At 38.6% G+C, this 20,415-nt stretch overlaps 1 protein-coding gene across 2 annotated transcripts in view; it reads left to right on the top strand.

Annotated features, from left to right (window-relative positions):
* Positions 1–9,555, top strand: part of LOC143184832 (phospholipid phosphatase 1) — a 137,064-nt gene extending 127,509 nt beyond the window's left edge. The window contains exon 6 of one of the 2 annotated variants that reach the window (XM_076387340.1): positions 7,445–9,555. In XM_076387340.1, the coding sequence (XP_076243455.1) occupies positions 7,445–7,843 (399 nt within the window). In that variant the 3' untranslated portion in view covers positions 7,844–9,555. The remainder of the gene's footprint in view (positions 1–7,444) is intronic. The other variant, XM_076387342.1, reaches the window with a different exon arrangement.
* Positions 9,556–20,415: the final 10,860 nt, after the last annotated feature.

Below are 20,415 nucleotides of genomic sequence, written 5' to 3'. Positions count from 1 at the left end.
TTCCCTGAGAAGAACGATGGTGCCCTCCTTGATTGGATGTGTGCCGCTGGTCCATTTACTGCGGCTATTTAACTCGTTCAAGTACTCCTTATGCCATCTGATCCAGAAGTGCTGTTTTAACTTCTGAATGTGTTGCCAATTGGAGAGACGATTGGACGGGGTGTCGCTAAAATCTCTCTCTCGTAAGCTCGTTAGTGTATCACCAATAAGGAAATGGCCTGGAGTGAGTGCAAGAAGATCGTTTGGGTCTGAAGGAATAGGAGTAAGTGGACGGGAATTTAGAATAGATTCTATTTCTATGATTAGAGTATTAAAATCCTCAAATGTAAATAATTCAATACCTGCGACGCGTTTTAAGTGGTATTTGAACGACTTTACAGCCGCTTCCCAAAGACCTCCGAAATGCGGTGATAAAGGAGGAATAAAATGCCATTGAATATTCCGCTCTGCTAAAAATGATTTAACTTTGTCGTGATGATCATCAGATCGTAAAAGCTTACGCAATTCCATCAAATCATTGTTTGCTCCCACAAAATTTGTACCATTATCGGAGTACAGGTTTGCACAAAATCCGCGTCTCGCAATGAATCGTCGAAGGGCCGCAATAAACGCTTCGCTGGTAAGGTCACTTACTAATTCTAAATGTATTGCCTTAACTGCAAAACAAACAAAAACCGCTACATAAACCTTTACGCGGGTTCGATTTTTATATCGGCGCTCCTTTATAAAAAATGGTCCGCAATAATCTACTCCTACGTTGGTGAATGGGCGAGCTTCAATGATTCTGGCTTCAGGCAGGTTTCCCATGATGTAGTCCACAGGTGGAGGGTTGGCTCGACAGCAGCGAACACAGTCCTTTATGGCTTTCCATACCTGACTTCGGCCGTCAATGGGCCAGTATCGTCTCCTAACTGCGTACAGGGTGGCTTGTACACCTGCGTGAAGGTGGCCCCGGTGCTCATTTTCAATTATGAGTGCGGTTGCCCTACATTTCGGCACAATAATAGGATGTTTTTGGGCGAATGGTAAAAACGAATGTTCTAATCGACCTCCGACGCGTAGAATACCATTCTTGTCGATGAAAGGGTTTAGGCGTTGTAGTTTGCCTTTTATGACGGAATTACTGTCTTTGGTGAGACACCGTAATTCGTCTGCAAAATGCAGTCGTTGCATCAGTTTGATGAGTACATCGTGGGCCTCTTTCAACTCTGCTGCACTAAGACTTCCTTTGTTTATATTATTACGTTTCCATCGAAAACAGAATGCCACGACTCGTTGCATTTTGCCCCAAGAAGAATAATTATCCAAAAGGGATGTGTCCACAGAAGTTGTAGTGAGACAAATCGCAGCTTTTCGTTCTGGAATGTTGTTCAGCGAAGATAACGTATTTATTGGCCAGAAAGACTCATCTTGTTTAAGCCAATCGGGTCCATGGTGCCAGGTGGATGGCCTTAAGAATTCCTTCGGAGATTGTCCTCTTGAAATATGGTCGGCAGGATTGTCCTTTGTGGGAACGTAACGCCAATTGGAATCCTGGGTTTTGCATTGGATTTCTGATATCCTATTAGCTACGAATGTTTTCAAAATATGTGGAGATGTATTTATCCAATGCAAGACGATCATGGAGTCCGTCCAGAGTATGGTGCGGTTGACTTTGATATTAAGTGCATCTTTTACTATGGTTATTAGATTTGATAGTAATAACGCTCCACATAATTCAAGTCGTGGAATTGTCTGCGTTTTCAAAGGTGCGACTTTAGATTTCGCTAAAAGAAGCTCCACAGACGCATGACAGCTTGCATTGATGTAACGCAAATATACACAGGCTCCATAAGCTTTGTTACTGGCATCGCAGAATCCATGAATCTCGATGTGGTTTGATGATGTATCTAATGCTCTTCTTTGGAAAACTGTATTATTTAATAGTGGTAACTGAGTGTAAAATTGCATCCACTCAGTGTGAATATCCATCGGCAATGATTCGTCCCAATCAACCTTTAAAGTCCAAAGCTTCTGTAGTAAAATCTTCGCAACGATGATGACAGGTCCAAGCAGACCCAATGGGTCATAAATCTTTGCGATTTCCGAGCTAATGGAACGTTTGGTCACCGTTAAAGGAGACATGGAAGTTTTAATTTTGTACGTTATAGAATCATCAACTGAATTCCAGATTACACCCAATGTTTTCAGAACAGAGGATTCTCCAAGGTGTAGATTTTTGTTGATATCTTGTTCCGGTAACCCTTGCAGCAATTGTTTATCATTCGATGCCCATTGTCGAATATTTAATCCCGCTGATTTCAATAAATTTGAGAGTCCGTTACGCAGTTGTATTGTTTCTTGGATAGTTGAAGCACCAGTGAGAACGTCGTCGACATAAAAATCTCGTAATAAAATTTGAGAAGCGTGAGGATAATTATGACCTTCATCTAACGCCAATTGTTTGAGGCAACGGATTGCTAAGAAAGGTGCTGCGGATAGGCCGAAAGTGACCGTGTTCAATTCATAAGTTTTCAGCTGGCCTGAATCATCTCTCCAGAGAATGCGTTGAAATCTTCTGTCTTCCGGACGAACGAGGAATTGTCTATACATTTTTTCAATATCGCCGGTGATTACAAATTTATGGCATCGAAATCTTAATAGTACATAAATGAGGTCATCTTGAATTTTTGGACCAATGTATAAGGTATCGTTAAGCGAGATACCGGAAGTAGTTGTTGCAGACGCATCAAAGACTACTCGAAGTTTTGTGGTTTGACTGCTGACTTTGATCACCCCGTGGTGGGGCAGGTAATAACCGTCATTTAAGATATCGCTAGCTTCTGACATATGACCGAAATCTAAATACTCTTGCATTACTCTACGGTATTCTTGATTCAATAATGCGTCGCGAGACAATTTACGTTCCAAAGACATAAAACGTTTTAGCGCTTGAGTTTTCGATTCACCGAGACGTGAAGATTGTTCGTTAAAAGGTAGAGCAACAACGTATCTGCCTTCGTCATTGCGCGTAACATGAGTTCGAAAGTGGTTTTCGCATAACTCATCCGAATAAGTACGAGGTGAGTCTTTAGAAACTTCTTCAATTTCCCAGAAACGAGTCAGATCTAATGGAAGTGTATTTGTAGCATTACAAAACGCATTTTTAGATGTAATCGATGTGGGCACACTCCCCCCAATAACCCATCCAAGTCTCGTTTTTTGCAAATATAAATCTGGATCCTTTGGAAGGGACAAATTGATTTGTCCTACGCATAATAACGACAATGCAACACCAGCGCCTAACAGTAAATCGACTGGTGCTGGCTTATGAAAATCGGGATCAGCTAGTCTTAAATTTTTAGTATAAATGAAGTTATACTCGGGATAGTGAGAAAGGTAAGAGATCTTTGATAATCACTATTCTTTGACTGAATTGTCGCTGTTATTGTATGTTTAGAGACAGTAGATATCGAGTTGAGAACTCCGACAGAGATCGAACATCTTTGACTTGGAATTTCAAGTTTTTTCGCGAGGGATTCCGTTATGAAATTTGTTGTTGCACAAGTGTCAATTAATGCTCGGCAACAAATTGATTGATTATTATTATTTAAGATGTTAACTTGAGCTGTTACAAGAAGTTCGTTAGTGATTGAATTAATGATAAAGCTATTTTGGAATTGTTTATTCGGAATCTCAGAATGCTTTAGTCAACTAGAAGTTGATGGTTGACCCTCAAAGGGTTCAGACTTTGGTATTAAATTAGTCGTTGCAGTCTTATCTCTAAAATTACCCTTTGACTGTTCTGGATTGTGCAATAACGTATGATGACGTTTGGAACATATGCGACAAGAACCTCCTCTACATGTCCTTTTCTCAAACAATTAGTGCATAAAGCTGATTTTTTAACAGTCGTTATGCGATCTTTTACAGATTGATTGTGAAACGTTTCGCAACTCCAAATGCTATGTTGTTCATTACAAATTGGACATGTCGATGGCTTTACAAAGGTGCTAGCTGATTCGTTATAAACATGTTTCGGATTTTGTTCCGAAGATTGAATTTTTCCCGTGACAAAGACTTGATTGCGTTGAGGACGATTTTTAAAATTTCGATTTTCTATTTGCCTTTCCGTAGCAAAGTTTGATTTTAAAGAAGGTGATTGGCCACAATCCGCTCGTTTCTCGAGAAATTCCAGAAGAATTTTACATGAAGGCATTTTTTTGTCCTTTAAACTAAGTTCCCAATGCCACGCAGTATCAGAACCTATTTTGGATAATATTATGGAATTTAGCATGCTGTCCCAGGCATCAATGTTTTCGCCTAGATTTTGCAATGATCGCAAATGTTGTTGGATAGTATCAACGAGCTTTCCTATTGCTTCAGGTGTATCCTTCGCCAGTTTTGGATATTCACGGATCGCGTTACAGTGTCGCAAAAGAATTTTACGCGTGTTGTCATATTTCTCTTTTAACAGTTCGATTGCGGTGGCATAATTCGCTTCAGTTGTGCTTAAAGATTCGATGCTGGCGGCGGCTTGACCGGTCAAAGTGGAGCGCAAATATTGCAATTTTTGCACAGCGGATAAATCCTCGTTATTATGAATAACCGAAGTAAAAATGTCAAAGAATGATGACCATTTTTCAATGCTTCCATCGAAAGTCGGCAAACGCATCTGTGGTAATTTGATAGCTATCGGCGTTAATCCTGAAGGTGTATTCGAATCAGATGTATTTCTTCGGATTGAAACGCTCGCAGGGGTTCTATCGATCATTACTTTCGCTCGTGTAATTACTTCATAATAATGATTTTGAATTTCGTATCGGCGCTGTATTTCAGAATCGTCTAACTCTTCTATATCGAATTGGATTTCGTCAAATCTTTTCCAAATATCTTGTAAACCGTTCAAATGCGTTTCAATCAGTGGAATGTTTCGCGTTTCTAATCTCTCGCACGAATCTAAGAATTTGGCGAAGGTGTTAATTTGACCGATTACATGACCGCGTTTGCGTCGCAAAGTATGAATGTTAATTCCCTGAACGATTGATTGGGAAGCAGAATCGTCAGATGATTTGTTTGTCATCGTGGAATAGGAGATAAAGGAAATTGGCGATACAGGCGAGCCTACCTTTTGTCGAGACAAGGATGTCCTTAGAATCGGCCACGAAGTTAAAGTTCTGGCTGCGGTTCTGGGCGAAGAATGCTGCGCTCTGGATCAAGGCTGGTCCCTGTCGCAGCGATGCTTCCTGGATGTTCAGTGTCACGAGAGCCTCAGATATCCGCTTCGTTGAATGGGTCGATCCGATGTTCTACCTTCTTGGATTTTAAACTGATAGGCACCAGTATGTTGATTGATTTCGTTTGTATTGTCCAAATGTCACTGAATCCGGCTCGAAGGACCAAACTGTTTTGACACGGACGTTTCGGTTGCACTAATAAACATTCCGCGGGACTCTACTTCGATTTCCCGAAATAAAGATTATAATTATGAATTTTATGACTAACAAATATATATTTTAAGATTCAAATGACATTAACAATTCAACACTTATATTTAAAGTTAACAAAGTTTCCAGTTTGCGTTTAAAATAAAAGGAATAATTTCGTGAATTGAGACGAAGGGTTCGTCGAGCGCTATGCGAATTCACGGAAGTCTTTTTCTTGGTTGATGTTCAAAACGATATCTGCTGGTCTTCGCGTTCCGTCTTTCCAAGAAAGCTCCGTTGAGTCTGATGGGGATGGTTATCACAACCACCATTGGTTGAAAATAGGTGCGGGAAATCTCTATTTCTGTATTGGCTTAAGCTGCCTTTCCTTTTTTCTATTGGTCAGTTGTGTTCCTTCCGGTTCCGTTTTACCGGCACGGTTTAAGCGCGAGAATCGGCAAATGGTCAATACTTCCGCCCGTTCCGGACAAAACTTTCTCAAAAGAGTTTACAACAAGTTGTAAAACAGCAGGCCTATTCTCCCCGAAGTAATAAACGCGCTGGTCGAGCTGCTGGACAATACCGAAATTCGGCGGAACGACGATGACAATACTGAACACCGGAAATTCCTTAAAATGAAGACTTAAGAATACGACAACGCAGAATTTTGAAAGGGAAACCCGGAAAAACCTATGACGCATCTCACCATGTGCACGCATTGCAACTCGTCTCTGGACAATGGTTCCAAATACTGAAATCCGAAACCGGATTTTCGGGCATCAAGGCGATGCCCCTTGTCATTATGCAGTACAAGTGCGAAACAAATTGAATATAAACTTTAGTAACAAGTGAATAGGACATGGCGGCCCAGTAACATGACTTTCAAGATTGCCAGATTTTTCCGTCTGTAATTTTTTTCTTGAGGAGGTTACCTCAAACAGAAACTTTTTAACAATACCGTCAACACAGTGGGTGAACTACGCGGTAGATTTAAACACGCGTGTGAGACAATAATATCATAAATACTTAAAAATATACAACTTGAATTCTTAAAAAGAATGGAAAGTTACATACTTTTCGGTGGTAAATACATCGAAGAAAAACAGACTAGCCGTTTAGGCGATTTTACTTACTACATATTCCAAGAAAGACAAGTCACTTAGAGTACGAACATATTACTATTATGTCACATGAATTTACAATATATGTATACTATAGCAAATCCATAGTGTGAGCCGAAGTTTTTCTTTTATTTTAGACCTATTTTGTTATAATGTAAAACAAAGTTATTATAAATATGTAACATGATTTCGCGTGACGTGACAATAATGTGTTCGCACCCTTATTCTCATACATACACCCACATATGATATCGGCTCTTTTTAAGGCCACCATGATGTACAAAGCCGACATCATAGGTAACGCAAACACCAGCGACACGTCAACTTTGATGTTTCACATCTCAAAATTGGCTCGTACGAAATACGCAAATAAGTAGTGTTTTGATAATGTTACGACGTCAGCTACAAGAATTTCTAATAAAAATTTAGGGTCCAATTTAAAAAATTAAGCGTGACCATAACAAGGCTTTCCAAACTTAACTCAAGGTCAAATATCAACCATCACAATGCGTCACCTTCGATACCATACAACATTTGTTTAACACATGTTTCCGTATCATGCACAGTTTTCGAAATATGTATACGTTTTTAGACAAAAAGGACACACTGTATATGTATAGTAAAAAGTACAAGAATATTAGTAGAGGTTACAATTAATGGAACGGTGAATAATAAATAAATGCATATTAGCGATAGAGAGGGGCGAAGATATATATGGTGAAATAGAAAGAAATAGAGACGGGGGGAAGAGAAAAAAATGATAGCGTCGGCGCAGCGTGGACACTACTCAGGGATGTAGCAGAAGTGACGTTACACTAGTATCACTACTTGCTTGTACATATATGTTTATAGCTATGCCTATGTTGCTCTATTTATTTGCATGTATAATAATATTAATTATTCTTTCTTCTGTTACAGTGGTACTTACAAAATCGTTTACCAAGTCAGACGTTTTTCCTGAAGCCATGGTTACAGTGTATGATGTTCTTATGGACTGTTATATGCTCTCTGAGCAGAATTGGTGATAACAGACATCATTGGTGGGATGTACTTGCAGGTGATATTTTGGGTTTCACTTTCGGCGTGCTTACTGTTACAGTGTTGTGTCAGAAGTTTCGATTAAATCGGAACGTTTCACACATTTACAATGAACCTATAGAAAACGGAAAAATTAATTTCAACGATAAAAAACATCAACGACTTGCAGAAAGTCGTGAGCTGAAGAGTACCTCATCAACTTGGAAAGATCATTCGCCAGCTCGAAACATCCGCGAAGAGCCTCTTGCTGATTTTAATGAAACTTTACAGATGTGTTGACTTTTAGCTGTTTTAGCTCAAGTACGGTGAACGAAACCTTGCACAAAGTATTTTTGTATTTATATTATTTTAAAACGCTTAAGAAACGAGAAGAAGTCAGGAACTATGTTTGTTGTACAAGACGGAGGAAAAGTTAAGGGGTATCTATGTTACTCAACAAAATGAGCCAAAAATTAAAATTAGCGAAATTGTGTTTATATCTTCGTTGTTAACTATAAACATTTAAAGCAGAGCTGTTTGAGGAAGAGATTTAGAAGTTGAAATGTTCTTGCTTGTATACATACAAAAATCATAATTTTTCGAAGAATGAGGATATAACTTCATTTCAACCAAAAACCAGTTTTTTGAAGCTAATAACTTGAAAATAGTTATTATGACATTAGTGCAGAAATAAACGATATTTTGAATTACCCCATGAATTTTCCTTCACTTGTAATAAACCCTTGATTATATTTTCGCTGTGTGTAAGAGAATAACTTGAAGTATTTATTTTTAGAAATTTTATAAGCGAAAGTAAAGTAGTTGTTTCTACTGTTACTTCGCAACTAAGTGTATATATTATTATTTGGTGATAATATTGTAGTATAATGAGAATTAATAAGGGAAAGACATTTTTTTCCACTGATATTAGTTTATTAGCTTTAAGGTAGCTTTAAGGTAATGTACTAATTTTGTGCAACGAGATGTTGCTATTAATTGAGACATTTATGGAATGTTTGCTTGGCAAACGCGCGTCAAAATCACTTCAAAGGGTTTATGTTTACAACCAGTCACATGTGCAGAAGCACTATATTACTGTCATCTTTGTACTATTTAGCCCAGAATTAATTACTATTTTTATATATCGCTTGCATACGTACATGCAATATTTCTTACTGTTACAATCTACTTTTCGGAACCATCAAATTCAAATCGTTCGAGTAGTACTGAAAAATTGTTGAATTTTAAAGTTGCATGACCTTGTTAAAATTCCTCCAAATTATTAAACTATAAAAGTTTCTTTATGTTTGACACTGTTTACAGCAGAGGAGCAACAGTATTCGCAATGTTACCTTATAGTATTGGAAAGTACCATATTCTTTCAATGTAAGCGAAACCTCCATTAAAAAACCATTGCTAAAGAACAGTTGTGGTGATATTAACGCAAATAATTTAAGTTCCATTGTACTTTATCCGATCCTTCATTTTGATGCATGGTAAAAATCACTATGGGTCGGTGAAAGGCCAGAAGTATGAGTTCCCTTTCTTCAGCCATACTTTGAAGTTCTTCAGTTAAGGATTACGGAGAATTCATTTGTAATCGCACTTCTCTGAATTAATGTCTTCAAACGTGAGATTGCTCCGAGAAAGCATTACAGTTGTGAACGGTCTAACCGAAGTCTTTGGCTTTCTGCTACCAAGAGAGATTACTAAGGTGTCCGGTACCGATTTTTTTCTTTTTAATATGTTGTTAAGCACACAAATTTAAGAGGCGCATATTCTTTTATAAGTGTCCAATCTCAATTTTAAGGGGTCAGATAGCCTTTCAATAGAAATTGTGTTTTAGGAAAAGTACGGATTACAAGATAAATTATTCATTATTTGAGTGTTAAGAACGTTAAAAATGGAGAAATAATTACTTCGTTACAGCATCTTCTCTTACAATCATAATAATGAAAACAAGTAAATGATGCATAATCTTATGTATACAGTTACAGTGATATCATTATGAATATTTTTAATTGTTGTTTTTGAATTACTATTTCTTATTTAATCGTAAATAAAATTAAATAGATAATGAATTGATAATAAATAAATAATCTTGTACAATCGTAGTGATACCATTGGTATCACCATATGGATATTTTTAAATACATAATTTTTATATAACAACAGTCGGCAATTTCTGATAATAATAGCTGTCTTTGCACTTTCTCGAAAAGCTCTTCTTATCAAACTGTTAAATATAACTGCTACATGTAAACATAATTTGCCTTATAAATATTGCAGGCAACAATTTTTCTTCAGTAACTAATATCCTTATGAAAATTAATATTGATTAATTATAAAATCTCCTACGTAACAATATTCTACAATTTGCACTATCGTTATATGATAGTCTGAGAAAGAGTATTTTAAACAATGGGACTCATTACACCAAGAGCATCGTACAGCCAGTATTTCCTTACAATCTTTGATATCATAGGCAGCTCTTAAACTTTCGCCAAATCTGTATTCTACAAGATTTTCGAATGCTTCTGGCTTTTCGTCAACATGCCGACTTTTGAACGAAAAATATTTAATTAAATTATTGTACCGTGGAGATAATAATTGGTTATGAACGAGTGATTGTCGCATGATTATATTATTTCAGGAATGAAGATTGAGATCATACTCCAATAGGAGAACTGCATTTTTCCTGTTAGCCTTTTTGATATAATCATTGATGTAATTTGCTTGTCTCCCGGTCTTATATCACGAATAATATTTTTACAATACCCACTCTATAAATCAATAAGAAGAACACTGTCATGGCCAACATTTGGAAAATAAACTTACTGTAACCATATTCTAAAATGATAAATAAATATTCAGAATTAACGAGATTTGTATAACATTATTTGATACCTAAATTCCTATGCAACGAAGTACTAAAGATTTCAAAATCTGATGTTAATCTTACAGATTTTGATGCCGTTACACAAACTTTTATTATTTTAAACAGGTTTCCTCCTACCTTTAGTCCAAACGTTCCGCTTGGCTCTTGCAGCATGATAAATAAAGATGACAGTAGTCTAGACGTGTGTGACTATCGATTATCGATAAGTTAGTAAGAGTAAGATAACTTCTCAGTACATCAATATTTCGATAAAATATCGTTAAGCCGAATATGAGTGTCTGAGAAAAATGGAACGCACTAATTATGAAAAAATCATACAAAATTTATTTTTCTTTTGTTACAACTTATAACAGATGATATATTTGTAAATTTAGGTTGAATCCTTGTTTGTCTCTCGGAGAGAATTTATCCAGCTTTAGAGAATATTCTTTCGCAAGGCCTGGAAATGGCTGGAATGCATAAATATTTCTTCGCCATAACATATAAGTTTGGAAAACTTATAACACCCTGCGTGTCCCATTATAAAATAGGGTCATTTTTTGTACTTATAGTATTGCTCTTAAAATGTTTGTGAAAGTAAAAACAGAAAGATATTATCTGCTTATCTATAACTCAGAGATTTGAAATAAATATGTAATACTTAATTTTTTACTTCACATTTCGCTGATAAATTGTCGTCGCCAGCTTTACACTCCATACGTTTCATGTTGTTGTCGAAACCTGCTCATATACTGCCTTCATCTATGTTTGATTCTGCATCTTCCGTTGTATTATTACGACTATTTGCCTGTGAGACAGTAGTATCGTGATATTTATCGCATTCCTGTATTAAACTGAATTTGACTGCTTCTATGCATGCTTTTGAATTGAAAACCATACCTTTGTATTGTGGATCTAAGAGGGCCGATATTGCATATACAGAGTGTCCCAGTAAAAATTACCACCTTGATTATCTATTAAACTGTAACTTCTTTGCGATGGTATAAAGAGATGCAGTTGTATGCTTGTGGCCTAATGATAAAGTTTTTATTTGGTTGGTTTCAATTGACTTTATTCGGTAGTACTGCATAATAATAAGTAAAATTTCTACTAAATTCTAATAAATTTTGATTTTAATAGGGATTGTAAATTGTGTTTGCGCTATGTAGGCTAGATTCAGTTCTATCACACCTGTTTCATGTATTGTAATTAAGGTCTCTTTCGCACAAAATTTATAGTGATTTAGGTTTTTTAATAGAATATAGCCATCCTCCGATTGTTTTTAATAATCATGAGCTTAATAAATTTTTGAAAAAAAAATGTAACTTTATTATTGTAAGACGGAAAATCAGGATCGGCGTAATGAGCGGTCAAAATAAAGACACCTTGTAGGCGTTCACGCTAATAGCAAAACTGTGCGAGGTTTATTCCTGCGTTTCACCAGTCACGACGACTGTTCATACAAGAATGGTCTTCGACCGTCTTTTTAGCCATGAGGACGCCTTCGTCAGTATCGCCCTTTCCGGTGTTTATGGTAACCTTAGAGATACCCACTTGACCGTCGAAAGAGAAAGCACGTTGACGAAAAGCACATGCCCCATTCGAGTATACGTTAACTTCGACTTTTCTAACAGTATTGAAATTTATTTGTCAGAAAAATACGAAGAATAAGAAATGTGTTCCTTAGACGACGGTTCTGGGGTAAGTGCCGTGGGGTACATCACAGTCCTGTTACCAAAAGGCATAGCCTTCCCCACTCCGTGGCCAGATCCTTTAGGAACAATATTCCCATTCTTTAGCAATACGGTGTCGGGCCGCTTGCCTTCTTTAAACACTCGCTCTTCCAAACAGTCACACAACACCCGATAGCTGGGGGGCCAAACGTAGCCATCAGCCATCAGTCGCCAACGGGACTGTTTAATCTCATGCACCTTCAATCAGCCACAGGCAGATTAAGACTCTATTACCCTATCATAAATCCATCAAAGACACATTCTCGTTCGACTAATCGTCCCAAACTCTCTCTTAAAATACGTTGACGCTAACATATTTAATTATTTAAGTTGGAATTTGTTTTTCATGGTCTTCTTAATTAGTTAATTTATCATTTTTATGTAAAAGAACATATTATACTTGTATACATATATATTATTTATATTTATATATAATGTGGAGACAAAAGTAACGACGTAACCATATGTATAACTGTGCAAAATAACATTTTTTACCATGTTTTAATTCGAAACACATAGTATGTGAGCTAAAGCGTGGATACCCAAAGCTCCTTTTCTATATTGAATGAGCTGTCAAATTCGACTCTATTCTGAGAAATTACATATCGTAAGCACACCGACTATTCGATATTTCACCACAGGTTGAAGTTGTTCTCCAAATCAACGTTATTCGTGAGTAGAAGTCGCCTAATTCGGTCCGCCAACTATGTATCGGTAAGGCAGTTTGACCTGAGACACAAAACTCCATTGAATGTTAGGTCTGTTATTATCTGGTCGGTTGTTTTTACCACAAGGAAGTTACTACGAGAGCAGGTACACAGAGAAATAGATAAAATTAATATTCCACAGATCTCCCTTTAAAAACATATTAAAAAAATCTTCTAAGAAGGAAGCATTGATATCCCTCGCCGGATGCAATTCAGATGCGAATGCGATCAGCGATCTTCGGGTAAAGAGTAAAGAGAAAACCATCGAAGAAACCCAAGAGTATCAAGAGAAATACACCAATAATAATTGAGGGAGTTTCCCCAAAAACTAACAAGAAATGATAGACCATCAACGAAAGAAACAAGTTACAACACTAAGCCTATCTTTAGATCTAGTACAAAGTACACAGCCATTAGCACGGACAGAGCCGCCCCAGGTCTCACCACGAGGAGGTTGCTATGAGGAGACCCACAGGGAGATAGATGGAACCAAAGTTTCATCGATCTCCCTTTACAAAAATCATAAATTAACAAGCCAAAGACATGAATGGAAGCCAAGTTCCATCCACGCCTTTGCCTTGTATCTTAAAGTAGAGAAATGCCAAGTAATCATTCATAAGAGATTAGGAATATTTAGAGTCTACCGCGTATGGCAACCATGAAATAGACAATCGGTGGTGCGAGCCCTTCCACCTTGAAGACGGGTACTAGGAGAAGGCGACTGGCACTTCACAGCCCAGTCAGTTGCCTGACTGAACTGTGGGGTTTCCACCTTCAAGTGTGTCTTTCCACACACCATCCAGTGTCCACGTCGTCTCTCGCTAGCACAAGCCCCCAAGGGAAGAAAAGCAAGTTCCATCGACCATCGATTCCACGGCTGCTAGTTGCTTCTACTAAGAGAAGCAGAAATCACCTCCTCACGGAAGGTGAGGACTAAATGATCGAGCAAAGATGACTAAGATGTGACTACTCGAGAGTATTACAAAGATTATACAATGAAACCTTGAATGTAGAATTTTAAATATATTCTTCTTGGTAGAGACTTATATACTAGAACTGATGTATCCCTCGGCGGATGCGACGTCTTTGTTTTTCAATCTTCAAGTTGAAAATAAAGACAGAACCAACGAAGGAAGAATATGAAAAGGAATACATCAATGATTGGGGGAGCCTCCACAAGAACACACCAACGATGGCACAGCCATTGGCCCGGACAGAACCGGCCCGGGTCTCACCACGAAGAGGTTGCTGTGCTGGAGACCCATATAGTAATCACAGAAATGAGAAAGGATTGACAGAACAATCTGTACCTCCAATTAAGGGAGCCTTCTCAAGAACAAGAAAGGAACCATAGACGTTCTAGAGAACGAAGAAATTAATACACAATCCCACCTAACTACTCTTAGATCTAATACAAAATACACAGCCATTATCACGGTCAAAGCCGCCCAGGTCTCACCCACCACGAGGAGGTTGCTGTGTGGCAAACCCACGGGGAGATAGAGGGAATCAAAGGTCCATCGATCTCCCTTTACAAAAATTAAGAAATTCAAACTTATGACCAGTAAGCCAAAGAGATGATTGAAAGACAAATATAAGAAGTAGAAATAGTAACTGGATTCCATTGAATCCAAAATTTAACATTAATATATAGATAAAAGGAGGAACCAGAAAAGGGGGGCAACAGTAGAAATAAATTCAAAATTTGAGCAAAAACTCACTGCTTGTCCTAGATGACCACTGGTCAGGGGTGTCCAGGGATCCAGGGTGGTCCGAGGTCCAGGCAGGTCCAAGACCCAGGAATCCCTCCAGAATCCCCAGGGAGGTCCTCACCCGCCGGAGTACCCGCGACGAGTGAGACACTTGTGCTCCTGCAGGGGTATTTATACTGTCTCGAGGAAGATGAGAAACCAATCAGAGAAGTTCTTCGATTGATTAGAATTTCGAGATCGATCTAACAAACAATATTTGGCGAGAAATTGATGTTTTTCATAAAATACTCACCCGAGCAACAATTTCTGGCACACATGTTGTTAATAACAATCATACACAGTGTGCATTTGTGTCTTCTTAGTTAACAAATGTGGAAATTATTAACTTTTCGTATATTATTTATCGTTCGATTAATCTCGCAACTCTTGAAAACTTCTTAATATTTCTTTAACTAACAATTATAAATGTTAATAACTTGCATCAGTCACTGCTGTTACGTACGGAGAATATTTTCTGTCTACTCTCCCAAATATTCAAGTCTCTGCCTGTTAAGAGAAAATGTCCTAGCACTCTCGTTTTTTTCGTTATCTTAATGTAAGCGCGACTCCGAGCAGCTGGGTAGCAACCACGACGCTGTACCAACCATGAGAAATTTCCTTATATGGAAATTTCTAACGAACCCCCACTCATTTTTCGGCCTATATAAACTCAGAGATTTTAGCCCTAACGGGTTCAGAACAGTACTGTCACGTTGATAGTCAAGTTCGTCAGAGTTGGTTGCTATCCAGTTAGATCGGGCTAAAGTTCCCTTTCGAGTCTACAGTTAACCTCATAGAATCCGCGAGTCGGCATAAATTCTATCTGGCAATTCCTACGACCACTCTGTAAGTCCCCGCATCGCCAGTGCGTTAACACCGTGCATTAATATCATACACTTTACGCGACAACACTACACTGTACACTTGTACGTAAAGACTGATTTAGAATATATTTAAGTATTCATTGTAATTTTGCGTAGATTGCTTACAAACCTATAACTACCTTAAGCGATCCCATTCGAAGTTGACAGATCCACCACGATACAGCTTAACCGCTCAAGTTGTATCAATTAATAATTTAAAAAGTTACGAGGCTCACTAACATCTCCTGCGGCTCTCTGATCTTACATCAGTTTCGTCCGCTTACCCTTACTTCCAAAGAAACTGCATTCAACCTAGTGGCTCCTCGATTTATTCGAGTTCGTCCACGAAAGCTAACCTATCCTGTAGCTAACTGATTTTTACATCAGTTTCGTCTACTTCCTACATTGATTGTATTTGTTGCCTAAGGCCTGAAGCGGGCATCCCGAACGAGGCTTGCGCCTATGTCGGCCGGTATTCGGAGCGTTAAACCACTACCAGGGGGCGCAGACTCGGAAAAGCCCCCTCGTCACCTTCCTACAGGATCATCCGAAGGGAAGTCTACTTCCTACAGCTACCTGATACCAGGTTCGTCTGTACATTATCCAACTTCCTTACAGCACCCTGATTTCGCATCAGGCTCGTCTGTTCGAATTCGCCAACCTCCTTAACAGCACCTCAATTTAATTTGAGTTCGTCTGTAAAACTGATCCTAGTGACTCCCTGATTTCGCATCAGGTACGTTCACAAACTCACTCTCCTGCGGCTCACTGATCACCGATCAGTTTCGTCCGCAAGCACACCTATCCTCAGAGGCTCCCTGATTTTACATCAGGTCCGTCCTCGTCTACAATAATCCTAACGACTCACTGATCTCGCATCAGTTTCGTCTGTGTACCAACCAACACATCAACCACTATATTCTTTGAAAATATACCTATCCTCGACGGTCTCTCGCGCTGCTCGCCTCCCGTCTCGTAACACTGCTTACGATTGTTATTAACCCTCGGAAGACAAACGCTGGGTCAAAAATGACCCTGAGACTCTGTATATGAATGTAAAAGAATCTACTGTCTGAGGGATAACAATCTTCTGGTCAGTCGCTTCGGAGTCTCCAGCGGGTGTGAATCGTCCTGACGATCCTCTAGAAGAACTTCCTGGATTATCATGGACTACCTTGGGTTACTCTCAACCACTCTGTCCACTAACAGCTTGACCCTTGATCAAATGTCTTCAGCTTGCCAGTTTAGATTTCAGACTTCAAGATTTTTGCGAATGAAGACCGATGGGCCCTCAATTTCGTCTATCTCCCCATGAGCCTGCGTGGTTGGTGTACTATCTACCTTTAAAGTTTTCAATCATTTTTCTTTACCACTTTTACTAAGCCATTCGTATTCTTTGTTGGAATTTCGTATTTCTTGGGTAGATCAGGTAATCCGAAGCATATCTTGATTAATATAAAGATACAACTATTTCGGAATCAGTGAATGCTTCTCAGTATTTTTACATAAAACTCCTTATTCCACTGAATTTAGCCATAAAAAATAAGCATCTTATTTAGAATAAATATCATCACTCTGGTATACATATATACAGGTGTATTTTACCGTGTATTAAAACATTGAAAACTGTACAAGAATACTTATTTCATAATGAATTAACAAAAATTGCACGTATTAGTTACTGTAATCGGTAAAAAGTGCGGAAACATTAGCTTTTATATTTTTATTTACGACGAACCAGAGCAAAAAATGTTTAAATGAATTGAGATTAATAATACGACTATAGTAATATCAGTAATTACTATCGGTAAAACTCACTCATTCAGAGAAGAATTCACCTGCTGCCTGAACACTTGCTCCATTGGGTCACTGTGCCGATCCCGATCACTATGGGATGATGCCCAGGTAGCGTTGATCGCAGGTACACCAGCACAAGAAGCCACCTTGCATTTACAACACTTCGCGGTCACTAACACTGATCACTTCACTAAACGAGCACTTGACCTTTTATTGACCGTCAACCGATTATTTTAAAACGTTCTGCGGCATTCCGTAAATAAAAACAAAATGTTACACACTTCGGCGGCGAAATTACGATCGATACTGGCGATTTTTTCCGAAATTTTTTTCCTCGTGCCCTCGCATCCCTCCAGCACGACTTCTCGGGGTGTAGCTTCGTCAAAATACTCGAATTTGATTTGCTAGCTGACACCAATAAGGTTGGATCTTCCTCGATTACTTTTTTTTAGTGGAGGTGGTAGTCTCTCCTCCGAGTCGAAAAAGTCACAAACAAATTCATGGGGAAAAGCAAAAGCATATCCGATTAGTGTAGCAGACCGTAACGAGTGTCTTGCAGATGTGGCCGTTTATGATCACAGGTATTGCCTTGCCTAGTTCGAAGGATCCATCCGTACCCGAGACCGAAGGCCGCGAGGGTCGCGTCGCGCTTACCATGGAAGTCCTTTCGATGCATTCGGACGGATGAAATATGGAATTGCCCGTTGTTAAAAAGCGAGTTGGGGAAACTCTTTTGCCCTTAAACATTTGGTCAACGAATGTCTGGCAGAGACTAATTCGTCGCTGAATCGGGGGTTAAATACATCAATTGTATTCGAATCCCTTTAACAATTTCGATGTCTGCATCTTGCGACCGAGGCTTGCTTTTTATCACGCTGCACATGTAGTGACCGTACATTTTATTCTTATTGTTTGCCCTGCTATCTTCCAAAATATTTTTATGAAACAAAATGGAAAAAATAAACAGATATTCGTTGAAATATTCCGAAGGAAAAAAAGTATTGCCATTGTATTGAATTTAATTTCCAAGTGGTTTATAAAGGAGGTCCTAATTTTACATGTACCTAAATGCATTTACGTGCATGTAAAAGATCCGTCAAATCTTTAATACATGGGTAAGCCTCCCCTATAGGTCGAAAAGGTTTACGAAAATTGGGGAAGAGAGAAACAAACATCGGATGATCACTGTGTGTGTGTGCCGTAATAAAATATATGCCGGTTACAGGACTCTAATATTGAAGTAACTAAAGAATGAGAATACAATTGCCGTATTTTCTTCTCATCGACGAAAGTGTCTGTCTATGCGAGACATCCGTTGACCAAATGTTTAACGTTCAGAAGCTTTCCCCAACTGGCGTTTTAACAACGGGCAATTCCATATTTCATCCGTCCGAATGCATCGGAAGGACTTCCATGGTAAACGCGACGCGACCCTTGCGGTCTTCAGTCTCGGGTACCGATGGCTCCTTCGAACTTGCAGGGCAATACCTGTGATCATAAACGGCCACATCTGCGAGACACTCGTTACGGCCTTCGCTTTTCCCCATGAATTTGCTTGCGACTTTTTCGACCCGAAGAAGAGACTACCACCTCCACTAAAAAAAGTAACCGAGGAAGATCCAACCTCGTTGGTGTCAACTAACAAATCAAATTCGAGTATTTCGACGAAGCTACACTCCGAGAAGTCGCGCTGGAGGGATGCGAGAGCACGAGGAAAGAGACTTCGGATAAAATCGCCAGTATCGATCGTAATTTCGCCGCCGAACTGTGTAACATCTTGATTTCATTTACGAAATGCCGCAGAACGTTTCAAAATAGTCGATTGTCGGTCATTAAAAGGTCAAGTGCTCGTTTAGTGAAGTGATCAGTGTTAGTGACCGCGAAGTGTTATAAATGCAAAGTGTCTTCTTGTGGTCTTGGATACCTGCGATCAGCGCTACCTGGGCATCATCCCCCAATGTTCGGGATCGGCACAACGACCTAATTAATGGAGCAAGTGTTCAAGCAGCAAGTGAATTCCTCTCCGAATGGGTGAGTTTTACAGTGAGTTTTCAATGTTTTGATACACAGTAAAATAACGTACAATTCGTAGGAACTACGAAAACATTGCTTTTTATTTTTTTTACTATAGCATTACTTTACTAAATCGGCATTTTGAAACTCTTCTTCCTCGTTTTTTATGTTTTACAACTTTGTAAATTATTTTAAAAATCTGAAAAAATTCCAAAATATTTGTCGCGATAGCTAACATGTTGCAGCATTTTTTGTTATAATTTTTCCACCAGTAGTTTTAACAAAATTGGTCAATATCCTTCTTGTCTCTCGTTTTTTATGTTTTACAATTTTGTTAATTAATTTAAAAATCTGAGAAAATTCCACAACATTTGTCGCAATAGTTAAGGTGTTCTTAATTTTTTTCATAATTTTTTGTCCAATAGTTTATGAGAAATCAACACTAACAGTGTCTTTTTTTTCTACAACTTGGCTAATAATTGAAAAATCTGAAAAAATTCCACAATATGTGCCGCGATAGTTAACGTGTCCCTAATTTTTTTCATAATTTTTCATCCAATACTTTAGTAGAAATTTGGCAATAACGTGTAAAGGTCTTGAGTTTCTTGTACAAGCCTCGAGCACGGTGAGTAGCAGACGCTCCGCGTAGCTTGTGACCTGTCGCTGGTCGGCCGAGCGCTCGCTATTCGTGCTCTCTGATTAGTCGGGGTTTTTCGTTAATAACTTGTTAACAAAGCTTCGGAGGACATTTTTGTAAAGGAAAATGTTGTTTAGAATCACCCCAGGAATCTCCCATTTCCGGCTCCTGCACTTAGTTTGGGACACCCTGTATATTCTATTGCTACGGTGCGAAATGTTTCATTTTCTTATACTGGAATGGATCAGATGGCGCTTGTTCTCGAAGCATTGTGGCGACGCGAAACGCGATCGACGCGCCACCTAGCGTAGTTAATAGTAAGTAGGTTTAGCTAGTAATAAGTAGAGTAGTTAAAAAACTAAGTCACTAGGATAAGTTAGTTTTTAGGTAGTTGGTGAGCTTTTTGTAAGTACGCGCTAAGACACTCGCGAAGCGGTATCATTCCCGCCTTTACGCTCGACGCAAGAAGTAGCGAATAAAAAGTGTTCGGTCT

This window comes from Calliopsis andreniformis, chromosome 10, assembly GCF_051401765.1.
Source record: "Calliopsis andreniformis isolate RMS-2024a chromosome 10, iyCalAndr_principal, whole genome shotgun sequence".
Taxonomy (NCBI): Eukaryota; Metazoa; Arthropoda; class Insecta; order Hymenoptera; family Andrenidae; genus Calliopsis; species Calliopsis andreniformis.
This window is presented reverse-complemented; position numbering and strand designations above follow the sequence as displayed.